This window comes from Panthera tigris, chromosome C1, assembly GCF_018350195.1.
Source record: "Panthera tigris isolate Pti1 chromosome C1, P.tigris_Pti1_mat1.1, whole genome shotgun sequence".
NCBI classification, from domain to species: domain Eukaryota; kingdom Metazoa; phylum Chordata; class Mammalia; order Carnivora; family Felidae; genus Panthera; species Panthera tigris.
This window is the reverse complement of record NC_056667.1, coordinates 186,452,539-186,468,070: the sequence shown is the minus strand read 5'-3', so window position 1 is coordinate 186,468,070 and position 15,532 is coordinate 186,452,539. Positions and strand designations below refer to the sequence as shown.

Here is a 15,532-nt window from a genome sequence, read left to right as displayed (position 1 = left end):
ACATAGCCTTTCACAGAAGGCAGAGGCTGGCAAGGCTGCTTTGTTCAGACTGGGTCTGCTGTCCACATGTGGACTTAAGTAAAAGAAGGACTTACACAAAGGACTCAACCAGTCTTGCCAAGTTCAAGCCCCCATCATTGAGATTGACCTAGAAAGTAATCATCATGTTATCAACTTAGAACAAGTCTCTCCTGACAAGGAGACAAGACTTACGGCTACTAAATTAAGGTTTTTAAGAAATAGACTGATAGCTAACCCATAGTGAGCACTTTCTCTGTGCTAGGCACTCTCATAAGCACATTACATGTATTAACTCCTTTATCTCACAGCCATCTCATGAGGTAAGTAGTATTGGCACCTCCGTTTTACAGATGACTTCAACCCAGATCTAGTTAGAAACTCTAGGGGCAGGACCCCAAATTTATTTTAACCAGACTTTCAGGGGGTTCTGATGCACACTGAAGTTTGAGAACAACTGGCCTAGGAAATAAACAAGACCTGAAATTTTATTCTTTTTTTGGACTGAGGGGTTGGGGAAAAGAGGTGGAAAGGAAAGTTTTGTATTTAACATGAGCAATTTTCCAAACCCGATTTGATTTGGAGGTTGCCAATTTGATTTGTCTGGTGAAAACTTGCATGCAGTAATTTCACCAAGTGTAAGATGCAAGGTATTCTTGGTAGATATGGCACTGGCTCACTGCTCATAATTTAAACATGAAGATCACTACTTAATTTAGAGTAGTAGAGAATAAAATCTTGGCAATTAGATGTAAGGCCTATATGGGGAAAATCGATCCTTAAATAGTTAAAAAAAAAAATTCCTTGGCAAGCTCTCTTTTCTTCCTACAAAGATTTGAAATCTTTTTTTAAACATTAGCATTTATCATTCAGGACAGGCAAATGCCTTCTTTAATTTTCTGCAGTGATATTTCACTGCATTAAAGACTGTCTGGATAACCTTTGTGGAACTCAGCCGAAGCCTGTTCCTCTGTCATGAGAAAGGAAAACCGTTTCGACTGACGTGGTCATTGCTTAGATTTGGCCATGTTCTGCACTGCCAAAAACCCCCATTGCACTTGGAGCCTTCTCAGTGTTCACATTCTGCATATGTGACTTATGATATGGAAGGTCTGAAGACTGGAGCATTGTTTCCCTGGTTACTGTCACTCAGCTTTGAAAATGGAGGGGGCAGGAGACTTATTTTAGCAAGAACTCTGCTTAAAAGCTTGACCAAACCCAGAGATTGGGCTATCATAATATTTTATTGTCTGAAAATCTTTTATTTTATTATTCTATTTTTGAGATGGAAAGGGCACAAGTGAGCCAGGGGCAGCAAGAGAGAGAGGGGGAGAGGGAGTGAGGCAGGGCTCACCTGAAGCAGGGCTCTTGCTCACCCGAAGCAGGGCTCAAACTCATGAACCTGAGCTGAAGATCATGACCTGAGCTGAAGTCAGATACTTAACCAACTGGGCCACCCACATACCCAGCAGTGAAATCTTTTTAAATGAGTATAAAATTATTTTTGTTTAGAATATCAAATGAAAGAAACAGTAAAATATGTAAACAGAAAAATATCAAATTTAAGGTGAAATTCCAAATCCATGACTTTGCACTTTTATTTCTAGTGAGCTCTCATGGTCTCCTCATCTCATGGGGTCTAGAGGAGATAGGAAGAGTCATGGTGTCATTTCAAGGCTGGAAAACTGTGACCCTGAGAGGGTAGACATTTAATCATTATGATATCCAAGTCAAGAATAATACAGTATTAGGGTACCTGGGTGGCTCGGTTGGTTAAGTGGTTGACTCTTGATTTCAGCTTAGGTCATGATCTCAGATTCGTGAGCTCAAGCCCCACATTGAGCTCTCTACTGACAGTGCAGAGCCTGCTTGGGAGTCTCTCTCTCTCCCCCTCTCTCTGCCCCTTTCTGACTGTTTTTCTCTCTCAAAATAAATCAATAAACTTAAAAAAATAATAATACAGTATTCGTTAAAGTGTTACTGTATATGAATTATTTCATTTATTTCTCATGCAACCTTAGGAGGGGAATACTGTTTTCAGCCTCAGTTAAGGACACTGAGGCACAGAGGGGTTAAGGCAGTAGTCCAACTGCAGCGCCCACGTTCTCCACTCAGCTGAACAGAGCTGCTGTTGCTAGCCTATATAGAGCACCTTATGTGAATTCAAGAAAGCCACCCCAGTAGAAGGGCCGGTAGAAGGGGGAAAGGAGCCCCCTCTGCATGGATACCCCCAGTCCTGGGGTGCATGGCTTAGGGGGCAGAGCACAGGCCCCTATTTGCTCTCTCTGCTGGATGCCTTTGTACAGCAAACAATAAGCAATTCTTTCTGGCTGGCACTGCATCCACTCCTTGAGAACACAAGTGTCTCTCACTTATCTATTTCCATTCCTGCAAGATGCAGTGAGGATAAAGAACAGTTCTGGTACCTGGGCCTACCCAACTGCAGTATCACACAGCATGTACAGGTACCCCCAGGGAAGAGATTAGAGTCTAGCTCAGGGTCTGGGAATATGAACTATGCCAAAAAGCCCAGTTCTGGGCCCAATGTTTCCTAGAATCATCATTATTAAATGCAGCATGATTTTTGGAGGAAGCCACACTCAAACAGCCTGACCACCCAGGGTGGTGGGCAGCAGGGTCTGTGTCTCTAAAGATACTGCCCCCCACCATCGTTGGAATACTAACCCTCTAGCCAGGGAGCCTCAGCTCCTGCACCTGCATATCCACGCCCCTGTGGGCAGGAGGAACAGAAAAGTGGAAGTGCCTATGTGACCTTTTTGTGATACCCCAGAGTCTCCACTCTCTTCCATCAATCTGTGGCCTCTGGCAGGAAAGAAACCTTTCAGTAAGTCCAAAAATATAAAAGCATGTTATCGTCATCAGTTGGTTTGTGATGCATTAAGTAAGAACAATCAGAGTCTGAACTCAGCACATTGGTCTGTTTTCTGACTTCCAGGCTGAGAGGAAATGGAAGGGTCATTCCCCATTAACATCTTTGAACCAATGCAAACCTCATCAGATGATTGTTGTGATAAGATTTAAAACCCAACCTGGCTGTCTCTACCTTGGGTGTCTTGATGATTTTCTCTGAGGGGTCCTCCTGGTTCTTCATGATAGTCCATTTCATCTCCATTTTCCTATTAGGTTAATACACAATAAAAAAAAGTACATAAGACAAAATAAAGGCAAACACTCCTATTGTCTATGCCCTTTGGAAATCCAGTTCTTCTCCTTCTTTGTCAACTTATTTTAACTTCAGTGTCCAAGAAGTCTAGTACCAGTGTGAACAGCCCTAAAGAGCCAGGTGGGCTTAGCTGCACTGTTGAGCATTATGGAGGTCTTAGTTGTATTTCTCTTGTGGGAGGCTTGTCCCATCCACATGTACAGTGTTCCATGCCTGGCGTTAACTGGGGGGAGGGGGTGGGGAGAAGAATGCCACAGGCACAGACCAACTGGAGAAGGAAGCAAGGTACCTCCAGGGACTTGATGGATGACTGATGTGATGAGAGCAGAGGCAGAAAGAATAGGAAGGGTGGGTTGAATCAGACTCCCAAGGACTTGAAGGCAGATTAAGGGCTTTGGTCTTATCTCGAACAAATGGAAAGGACTGAAGGTGTAAGGCAAGGAAGCAAAAGGGTCAGATTGGCCTTTTGTGGAGTTTCCAAGGTTGCCACGGATTAGGTTTCTTATCACATTGAATCCCCTCTTCCTTCTTTCTCTCAGTCATACAAATTGCTTGCAATCCACCATCTAGAAATTTCCATAATAGTGGTTCACAACCCTGGCTATGAGTTAGAATTATTTAAAAGGTATGATATCTAATATTTACCCCCAAACAATAAAATCAGACTTTCTGGAACTAGTGTATTTAAAAAATTTTTTTTTAACATTTATTTTTGAGAGACAGAGAGAGACAGAACATGAGCAGGGAAGGGGCAGAGAGAGAGGGAGACAGAATCTGAAGCAGGCTCCAGGCTCTGAGCTGTCAGCACAGAGCCTGGCACAGGGCTTGACCCCATGAATTGTGAGATGATGACCTGAGCTGAAGTCGGACACTCAACTGACTGAGCCACCCAGGCGCCCCTGGAACTAGGGCATTTTTAAAGTTTCTTGGGTGATTCCAACATGTAGCCAGGATTGAGAGTCACTGATCTCCTCTAGAGATTAGAAGAGAAACTCGTTGGTAGCCAAAGTGATGTGACAGGTAGAGTCAAAGACTTAAGTAAAGCCACATGTATCTGATGAAGTCAGCTCTTGGTCTTTGTCACGTGGATCTCTGCTGAATCCCTAGCTTCATTTCAGCTACAAAGAAGGAATTGGATATGGAGAGCCCTGGAAGTTTCTCCTAGGACTAAAGTTCCTCTACCTTTAGTGACAATCAGTTTTTCCACTTAATTATCAAATACCCAAGCTGCTCTGGAAAGAGACAATTAATCTAATTTGTTTGACATTCTCTTCTCACCCTATAGCTTTTTACCCTGTGTATTTTTCACTTGTTAGCTTACCGTTTGTAGCCAATGAGATTCTGACATAAAAGAGCTAGAGCAGGTAAGTGATTTTCTTTCTTTCTCTTCCTTCCTTCCTTCCTTTTTTGCTTTTATTATGATAAGTTTCTAAAAAATTTTTTTTAAGTTTATTTTTTTTCGTAATTTCTATACTCAACATGGGGCTCAAACTCACGACTCTGAGATCAAGAGTCTCATGCTCTTCCAACTGAGCCAGCCGGGCTCCCCTTAAGTTTTTATTTTAATTCCAGTTAGTCAACATAGTGTTATATTAGTTTCAGGTATACAAGAAAATATTGAATGCTCAGGAATGTGCATAGCATCCTCATGCAGGGGCCACACTAATCTTCTCTGTATTGCTCCAATTTTAGTATATGTGCTGCTAAAGTGAGCAAAGTAATTTTCTTTCTTTTGTTATTTCTCATTTTGGAGACAAACAGGATTTGGCCTTGGTGCAGTAAAGAAAAAAAAATCATCCCTAAATAAATGGAAAGGTTTTTGAAAAATTACAGCAGGAAAACCCACCTCAGTCATAGTAAACTGCTAAGTTATAAGAGTAGAAAAAAGATAAACGGAAAGACATGCCCTATTTATCTAACAGGAAACTGGATTAAAAGGGAGAAACAAGCTTGCTCCTTTGGAAGAATTTCAAAGGCAAGAAGGATAAACCTTCAGTCTTAATATGTAGCTATGAGCCTTCAGGGGCAAGAAATATTCTTCTCATTTTACAGATGGGGAGATGGAGGCAGAGAGAGTCAGGGACTTTGAAAGAATCTTCTGGCACATCCCTATTAGAAAAAGAAATAGTCTTTTTAATTTTTTTTAATTTAAAAATTGTTTTTTTCTGAAGCAGGCTCCAGGCTCTGAGCTGTCAGCACAAAGCCCGACGCGGGGCTCGAACTCACACACCGTGAGATCATGACCTGAGCCGAAGTTGTACGCTTAACCGATAGCCACCCAGGTGCCCCAAGAAGTAGTCTTAATTTGAAATTCTGTCTGTTGCTTAGAAAACTATAAAAAAAAAACCTGTCATGTTTTAGATATATGAACACACATGAGAAAGGACTTATACCTAAGGTTATTCACTGCAACAGACTGAAACCACCTAAAAGTCCTACCAATTGAGGACTAGTCAAATACATTATGGTAATTCATACAATGGAATACTACACAACTGTTAAAAACAATCTCTTTACAGGGGTGCCTGGGTGGCTCAGTTAGTTAAGCACCAACTCTTGATCCCAACCCAGTACTTGATCTCAGGCTCATGAGTTTGAGCCCCCATGCTGGGTGTGAAGCCCACTTAAATACACACACACACACACAACACCTAAAACTAAACAAAATGCAACCTGTCATTTTTTCCCTAAATGTTTATTCATTTTTGAGAGAGAGAGAAAGAGAGCACGTGCGCATGCCCATGTGAGCGGGGGAGGGGCAGAGAGCAATGGGGACAGAAGATCTGAAGTGGGTTCTGTGCTGACAGAAGCCAGCCTGATGTGGGGCTCATGAACCATGACATAGATCATGACCTGAGCTGAAGTCAAACACCCAATCGACTGACACACCCAGGTGCCCCTGTCATTTTTTTTTAAGTTTATTTATTTTGAGAGAGAGAGAGAGAGAGAGACAGCACAGGGTGAGGTGGGGGTAGTGGTAGAGAGAGAGGGAAAGAGAGAATCCCAAGCAGGCTTCGCACTGAGCGTACAGCTGGACGCGGGGCTCCATTTCAGGAGCCGTGAGATCGTGACCTCATCTGGAAGAGTTGGATGCTTCCCGGACTGAGCCACCCAGGCACCCCACAATCTGTCATTTTTAATATGAACTACAAGTGCAATGACTAAACTGAATGATTGAAACATTGAAACAAGTGTAATGACACTTGGTGAGTGTGCCAAAGAAGCTGAAGGACTGAAAATTCAATCCTAGCTCAGTTATTCTGGCCAAGTCATTTGCTCTTCATCTGTTCCTTCAGCCCATGAACATTTATTGAGTGTCTGTTGTGTGCCAGGTCATGTGCTAGGCACTGGGGGCACCAGGATGAAAGATCTATTCGCAAGCAGCTTGCTGGCTTGTGGAGAAATGATATAAAACCTCAGCATTACAATGCTGGGTGATAAATGTTGTGACAGATTATGACAGGTTTCTGCAGGACCTCACAGAAGGTGAAGCTAAATTAGTCTGGGGAATGTTTGTTTACCAGGGGACATGGTGCTAAGTCTTGCAGAGAAAGGGAGGTAGGGCAGTTCCTGGCAGAGGAAGAGGCATGTGCTGGTCAGGGGGCAGTTTGGGGTGGCTGCAGTGCACGGACAGTGTGAATTAGACAGGGGCCAGGTTTTGCCGGTTGCAGTATGGAGTTAAAAAAAATTGATTTGTTATATTTTCCTATTTATAAAAGAAATACATCTTTGATGCCAGGATCTAACCAGAAGGCCAATGGGGACATGGTAAGGAATTTCAAGCAAACCGGTGATATGACTGAGCTGTATTTAGAAAGAGCACTGGCAGCAGTATGGTATTATAGGGCTGTGGGTGGGTGGGGATAGTAACAAACACTTTGTAAACACAAACTGCAGCACTGAAACCAGACATGAGACACAGCTGCCTGAGTGGCTGGGGTGCAGGTCCTGGAGTCGGACTGCCTGCCCTGGAAGCCCTGACTCCTACACATCATGCCTTACAGATCATGCAAGTTACTTAAACCCTGAGCCTCAATTGCTTCAACTGACAGGGGCTCGGCCAGGTGACCTGAAGTTCTCATCTCTCCTTGGAGAATCTTCCTCTGGTCTTGCCCACTACCCTCATGCACAGCACCCCGTCTGAGCATGGTACTTCTAGGCTCACAGCAGGCTTTCATGAGGAGCTGCCAGGGGACTGGAGGAGCATGGGATGCTGGAGTCAGAGGTGGGGGTCCTGTGGGCCAGGAGCCAGCCGCATGACCTATCACTGAAACTCACTCTCTCCACCTTTGAAATGGAGTAATAATAAATACATACAGAGTTCTTAAAAGGCCTGTTTAGGAAAATACATTTAGAAAGTCTGTGTAACATACCACAATACATACATCTAAATGACCTCCTTAATAATGGAAGAAAATCAGTATCTCCTTTAAGAGTTTTAACTTCAAGGCAGTACAACTTTTCTTATGCATTAAAAGATCCCACATGGGGGCGCCTGGGTGCCTCAGTTAGTTAAATGTCTGACTTCAGCTCAGGTTACGATCTCGATCTCGTCTTGTGGGTTTGAGGCCAACGTCAGGCTCTGTGCTGACAGTTCAGGGCCCAGAGCCTGCTTTGGATTCTATGTCTCCCTCTTTCTCTGCCCCTCCCCCACTCATGCTCTGTCTCTTTCTCTCATAAACCAATAAACATTTAAAGAAAAAAATTTAGGGGCACCTGGGTGGCTCAGTCGGTTAAGCAGCCGACTTCGGCTCAGGTCATGATCTCGTGGTCCGTTCGAGCCCCGCGTCGGGCTCTGTGCTGACAGCTCAGAGCCTGGAGCCTGTTTCAGATTCTGTGTCTCCCTCTCTCTGACCCTCCCCGTTCATGCTCTGTCTCTTTCTGTCTCAAAAATAAATAGACGTTAAAAAAAATTTTTTTTTAAATAAAGAAAAAAAATTTAAAAAAAGACCCCACACATTTTCTTTAATAAAGAAAACCAATTTATGAAAATCATAAGGTATCTTGTGTTAAGATTAAAATATATTATTAAATCTCTGTTCCTCTCCTAGGTTCTGAAGCCAAAACAAAGATGTATAATTAAATTTTCATAGGAATGTAGTAGATAGACCTCATCAACATCACGTATTGTGGGTTTTATGGCTTTGAATCCCAGTTCTCTCTGCTGGCAGCCATGTCACTGATTATTGTCTCATTTTATCAGTCCCCAATTTCCTCATCTGTACAGCTGGAATCTATACACTCACCAGGAAAGGGGTAGGAATATTAAATAAATTTCCAATATGTGAGGGCCCTGGTCCTAAGCAGGAGTCAATGAATGTTTATTCATTTCTCCTTTATGAGTTGAATCTCTTGTAGGTGTGAACATTCTTTCAAAATTATTGTTTCATGTGACCCTTGCCTCACCATTGAGAGATGGGTATGGAGGTCCCAGTATTATGATTTCCATTTTACTAAAAAGGAAGCACAGTCACAGAAATGACTGTCACTCATTTGGCGTCTGCAGTGAGGCTTTGTGGCAGATGGTTGAAAACATGGGCTCTGGAGATGGGCTGTCTTTATCTTGTTCCTGTCATTTACCAACTGTATGACATTTGGGAAGTTACTTAACCTCTCAATGCCTTAGTTTTCTTACCTGTAAAATGGGATAATGTTACTTATTTCCTAGATTCGTTTTGTGAATTAAATGAGTTCTTGCATGTAAAACTTAGAACAGAGTCTGGCACAGAGAAAGTGCTCAGTAATGTTAGCAATTATGATTATTTGCATCTCTTTCCATTTCCCTTTTCAGCCTCGATATTTTTATCTCCCACCCTTATCCCCTGAAATGTGCAATGCTTCCTACAGGCACCAGGAAAAGTGAATGAAATGTCGTGTGGATTGACAGGAAATACACAAATGACATGTGTAGAATGAATTGGTTTCTATAAAGCTCAAGATACTGAGGACAGAACTTTCTGTTTGAATTCACCATCCTTTTCTATACAAGCCCTGAGATTTGTCCTTTTCTAGAAGGCAACCCCTAAGAATCTAGTAGCTACCATGTCAAAAAAAAAAAAAGTCTACCTAAGGAGAGTTTTAACACTGAACATTTGCAAGAAAGGGTGTGCTCTTTTGGGCAAGGACAGTTTGGGAGTCAGAAAGCCTAGTGAGTCCCTATAAGTCCCCTGTAGAAGCAGACTGAGTTATAATTTCTGTTAGTCTTAAAAAGGGTGGATCAGAAAGTGGACCTTAGGGATGATCATCCCCTTCCCTTGGTAACATGGTACCAACATTACTGAACAAAAAGTGTACCACAAAAGCACTGTGGACATTAAATACACAAAACAATTATTATAAATTCTATACTCTGAATTCTGCAGTTACCAGATGTTCCCTAAATATACTTATCTCATTTCCATAGTAATTATCACCTTTGAACATACTATACGTGTTGCCTGGGGCAGGACAAGGATCTCGGTCTGTTTTGTTTGCTGATGTATTCCAAATGCCCAGAAAGGGTCAGGCACAGAGTAGCAGTAGATGCTCACTATAGATGGAATGAATAGTGATGATACTGATGATACCTCATCCTGGAAAGTACCAACCAGAATTCTTTAGGCCTTAAAGGGAGAACTAAACTGATGCTAAGGAAAAAAAGAATAGTTTCATTAGTGTAGGTGTTTTGGGCTCTATTGTGTTCCTCCAACATTTGTATATTGAAGTCCACCATCAGTACCTCAGACTGTGAATGCATTTGGAGATACGGTCTTTAAAAACAGGGATGCCTGGGTTGCTCAGTAGGTTAAGCATCTGACTTTGGCTCAGGTCATGATCTCATGGTTTGTGGGTTCGAGCCCCACGTTTGGCTCCGCGCTGACAGCTCAGAGCCTGAAGTCTGCTTTGGATTCTGTGTCTCCCTCTTTCTCTGCCCCTCCCCTGCTCACACTCTGTCTCTCTCTCTTAAAAATAAATAAACATTAAAATTTTTTTTTTAACATAAAATGAGATGCATTCATCATTAGGGTGGGCTCTAATCCAATATTACTGGTGTCCTCAGAGGAAGAGGTGATTAGGACACAGACACACACACAGAGGGAGGGCCATGTGAAGACACAGGGAAAAGATGACCATCTACAAACCAAATAGGAAGGTCTCAGAAGAAACCAATCCTGCTAACACCTAGATCTCAGACTTCTGGCTTCCAGAACTGTGAGAAAATAAATTCTATTGTTTAAGCTACCCAGTCTGTGGTACTTTGTTTGGTGGCCCTAGAAACTAATATAATAAGAAATGAATCAAAGTAATTGTTTTGAATACTTGTAGCATTTTTTTTCCTGCCCAGAATCATTCTTCCTTATTCTGGTTATAAGGACCCTGTTTTCTTTTTTGAAACATTCTTCCTCTCCCCACTTTTAGTCCCTGTAGCCTCAAGCTGAGTCAGTTAGTGTATTCCAATTTCCTGGCCACAGTGATTCATTTGGGCATGGGCATGTGACCCAACTTGGGTCAATAAGATTCAGTTCCAGAATGATCTAGAAAGAGAAGTCAATAGTCCTCTTGCTACATGGGGAAAGAGCCTATCTAAGAGGAAACAGAAGAAAGCAGAGCCCAGCCACAGAGTGAGACAGATTTGGGGCAAATACATCACTCTTCATCAAAGCCCCACATTGTCAGTTCTGGCTGGGATTGGAGTAGCCCAGAGAAGATGTAACCTGAGAACTCTGGATTAGCTGAGGTTATGAGGGTGACCCTCATGACCCTTGAAGTCTCTGACAGTCTATAGCATTGAATAGTGCCACCATCACGAACCTACATATATTTGGTTTCCTCTCCTCTGTTTCTGTCTTTCCTCATCACTATCAAGGGCCTGGGATGTTGTTCTCTAGGGTAGTATAAAGGATCTGAGATCCTTCTAAGCCAAGGCTTGCTTTGTTCCTGATCAGTTTCTTTTACTCCCTGATCATTTATTTCCAGTCCATTTAGCTCTGAGGGGGGCAAACAATGGGTAAGAAGAGAACCCTAAGCTAGAGGGCTGTTGGATAAGAAGGCAGTCAATTTATGGAGCATTTAGGGAGCACCTTCCATGTGCCAGGCACTGTGTTAGATGCTGGGGCAGGACAGAGTATTGCAAAGGTGGACAAATGACATCCCCACCATAGCAACTCTCAGTACCCTTAACTAGATATGAAACTGAGCTTAGGAGAATAATGAACTCTCAGAGAACAGACAATAAGGTCAGACATCCAAAGAGGATATGCAGTTGACTTGTAAATAGTTACCAAAAATAAGTCTTCTCCAGTCAGAATACCAGCTCTACTCAGTTACAGTGATAAAACAGTAACAATTATTTTAGCTACTGTCAAGATAAAATGAATTATATTTGTTTGTTTTATGAGGTAGTTCAAGGTTGTCCTTTCTCGTCTCTTTTTTTTGTCCCCCACCACCCAAACCAGACACCCAACTGATTTGTCCCCGATGGCTGGCTGTGATTACCGTCCTAATTTGTTCTTCCTTCATCTGCTACAAACTGCCTATTTTCTGTCCTTTCTGATAAAGCAGGAACTCTGAGGGACTTCTGAAGCTGTTTTTGTACCATGCAGAAATGTATTAACTGGGATGCCTGTGTATGTGTCTATAAAACTCCTCGTCTTCTCAGTGTGAGATCACCTTCAGGAACGGCGTCATGTCGATGTGCAGCTTGCGTGTGTAAAATTCTTTTCTGTTTGAACATATCAGCCCTTTATTTATACAACTTTGAGGCTCTCCTCTCTTCTGAGCTGCTGCCTCCAAGGACTGCTGGGCTCCCTGTGAAGAGAAGCAGAAAGCCCAACTTTCATAGGAATGATTTACAGTGCGACAAGAGCTAGTCTAAATCCCCAAATATTTATAGAAAGTAATTTTTCATCGTTGGAACACTAGTCATAACACCTATTTTTATCATTGAAGACACAGGGGACCCATATATATAGAGAGGATAATCCAAGACTGGTTATTAATTCATACCTGGGGTCAGTGTAATAGGAAAGTGGAAAAAAGGACCTTCCTGTGTTTCAGGATTGTAATCATTTTATTGAATCCTCATAACAACCCTGTGAGGCAGTTCTTGGTATTCCCATTTCACAGATGAGGAACTGCAGGCTCTGAGAGTTATTTAACGTAATTAGCCCAAAGCTATGCAGCTGGTAATTACCGTGTGCCCCAGACTCCATATAGCTTCCACAAATGGTTATCAAATCTACCTTGCAGATAAAGTTATAGCAATACTCCAGTTTATTTGCAACCTTAAAATGTATTTGATGTGTTAGGAGGAGTGATTTGGACAAATCTAGCAACAAGGAAGGAAGAATGGGCTAATACAGGGGACTAGGGCCTCTCCAATGTCTCGGGCCATGTTCTCTCTCCTGTTACCACAACATGAAAATGATGTCATGATTCAGAACACAACAAAGTTTGATCTGATGTCACTTTCCAGCCCATGCTCCATACTGCAACCTGGTTGATCTTTCCAAGATGCAAAGTGGACCATACCACTCTGCTTAAAACATTCAAAGGCCCTTGCCCTCAGCATGAAGGCCAACCCACTTAAAAAGCTTATAAGACCCTTCTTGCCTGGCCCTGGACTATCTCTCCTGCCTCATTCAGTCATTCAAGAAATATTTATTGAGTGCCTTTTCTATGCCCAGTAGAGCAGATACAGCAGTGCAAGAAGCAAACAAGTCTCCAGCCCCATGAAAACTGCACATAGATTTCATTGAGAGGGAAGAGATAACAAGTAAGTGGAACATAAGTTATGTCTGCCAGTGATTTGTGACTTGGAGAAGAATAAAACAGAGAGGGGAGTAAGGAGTAGCTGGGATGGCAGTGTAGGCTGCAATTTTAAGCAGGAAGGCCCCATAAGAAAGTGATTTTTGAGCAAAGCTCTGAAGAAGGTCAGGGAAGGTTCTGTGGGGCTCTCTGCAGGAACTGTTTACTTCACTGTGGGAATAGCAAGTGCAAACAACTACCATCAATACTGACCTTTCCAAGGTCAGTTCCTGGAGACTGTCCTTCCCCCTCCTGGGAACGCATTCCTCCCTTTGGGTTCCTCCTCATCCTTCCGGTCTGGCTTGCTTGTCCCATGTACCTTCCGTGACATCCAGAGCACTGAGCACTTCCCTCATTGCCCACAATGATGCTCATGCTGTGCAGCCAACTCCCCTCCCCACTAGACTACAAGCTCCATGAGGGCAAGAACCATGACTGTGCTGTTTCTAGGTAACAGTAGTGCCTAGCACAGGGTATGGAAACAAACAGATACTTGATACACATTTGCTGAACAAAAGAGTAACAATCACATTGGGCGCAAGCTACATGTTATAGCTCAATTCAATTACAATGGGTAGAGCCAGTGAGAACATCGTTAACAGGAAGTCCGTGCTGACCTCCAGAGGCCCATCCTCTGCATAGCACTGGCTCCTCCTTCACAAAGAAGAAAGTTATTTGTTATTCTTTAGGGCTGACTTGCTGGGGTCACTAGTGTGCCATGAGATCACCCTGGGTGTGGATTTGATCATTTCCATATTTTCTAGTAGACTAAATCTCAGATGTCTGTCTCTCTGGGCCATTATAAACTCCCCCTCCTATAACATTTATATTACTTTAAAGTATTAATGATGAATTAACTGTTGGGCCCCCACAAGCAGCCATCATTTTGATGCACGCCCCCACCCATTTCCTTTGTTTTGAAATATGGCTAGAGATAAAGACTTTCCTGGACAGTTACATATCCAATTTTTTGTCATCTCAGTCATATATCTGATTAGCTTCTTGGAGTAAGATAGCCCCTCCCTGTTTCTAGATCAAATGAAAACATTTGGTCTGAGCTAGAATCACACAAAAAATTTGAAGCTTTCTAGCTTCCAAAATCATGCATGAATCACTGGGTGGAATAATAGAAATCAGACAATACTGATTTGAGGGAAACTTCTCCATTATCTTCCAGAGAAGGTTTTTGTGTTAGCCCAGAAGACAAAAGCATACTCACAGCGAGTTCCAATGGTTAGAATTACTTTAACTCCTTATGTGGGGCTCAGGTTGAAGAGTGGGGAGTTGAGAGGCTTTGAGAAAAGTCCTTCCAAGGGGCACCTGGGTGGCTCAGTTGGTTGAGCGTCCAACTTCATTCAGCTCAGGTCATGTTGGTGTGGTTCATGAGTTTGAGCCCCATGTTGGGCTCTTTGCTGACAGCTCTGAGCCTGGAGCCTGCTTCATATTCTGTGTCTCCCTCTCTGCCCCTCCCCCATTCATGCTCTGTCTCTCTCTCTCAAAAATAAACATAAACAAAATAAAAAAAAAGTCCCTCCAAATCATCTGACCTGTAAATCTTTCTTTTTAAATGTTTATTTATTTATTCATCTTGAGAGAGAGAAAGAGCATACACACGTGCATGCATGCAAGCAGGGAAGGGGTAGAGAGGGAGAGAGAGAATCCCAAGCAGGCTCCATGCTGTCAGTGCAGAGCCTGATGCAGGGCTCAGTCTCACAAATCGTGAGATCATGAGATCATGACCTGAGCTGAAATCAAGAGTCAGACCCTTTATTTTAACTCCTTATGTGGAGCTCAGATTGAAGAGTGGGCAGTTGAGAGGCTTTGAGAAAAGGCCCTCCAAATTATCTGACCATAAATTTTGTGATAAAACAATTCTCCCAACTGTATGGCTCACCTCTTTAACATTAGGGGCCATGAATTCTAGCTTGGTGGAATGTCTTCAGTGAAGGCTCTCTAGTCACTGGAATGTGAAGAACTGTTTTTGCTTATTACATTCAACTGTTCTAACAAATAAATGATAGTGAAAGGGGGTTTGGGGGTTTGGAGGAAAGAAAAGATTGAATATATAAAGAGGATTCTGGGAGGTGGTGAGAAGAAGAGAAAAAGTCAGAAAGTTAAAATCAGGCGACAAAGCCATGTGTTGGGATGGTTTTTCATTTATTCATTAAACTGATATTTATTTGGTGATATTGTATGTGCCAGGCAAACAAACACATACATAAGTTGGATGATTTTATTTTATTTTATTTGTTTTTATTATTTTTAATTATTTTTATTTTTGAGAGAAAGACAGAGAGACAGAGAGAGACAATGAGTGAGGGAAGGGCAGAGAAAGGGGGACAAAGGATCCGAAATGGGCTGTGCACTGACAGCAGCAAGTCTGATACGGGCCTTGAACTCACGAACCACAAGATCATGACCTGACCTGAAGCCGGACGCTCAACCAACTGAGCCACCCAGGACCCTCAAGCTGGATGATTTTAGATAAGTCTATGAAGACAGTGAAATGGGATAAGATGGAAGTTGATGGGGAGGGGTGGGACT

General features: G+C 42.6%; 1 protein-coding gene and 1 non-coding gene across 2 annotated transcripts in view; both read right to left on the bottom strand.

Annotated features, from left to right (window-relative positions):
* KIAA2012 (KIAA2012 ortholog) overlaps positions 1-15,532 on the bottom strand; it is a 110,140-nt gene that overhangs the window by 28,151 nt on the left and 66,457 nt on the right. Inside the window, exons 14-15 of the mRNA XM_042995081.1 lie at positions 11,852-11,989; positions 3,083-3,155 (exon numbers count right to left, since the gene is read on the bottom strand). Coding sequence (XP_042851015.1) covers positions 3,083-3,155; positions 11,852-11,989 — 211 coding nt within the window. The remainder of the gene's footprint in view (positions 1-3,082; positions 3,156-11,851; positions 11,990-15,532) is intronic.
* On the bottom strand, positions 4,812-4,918 carry LOC122241669. Its single transcript, XR_006221908.1, has one exon. It is a non-coding gene; the product is annotated as a U6 spliceosomal RNA (small nuclear RNA).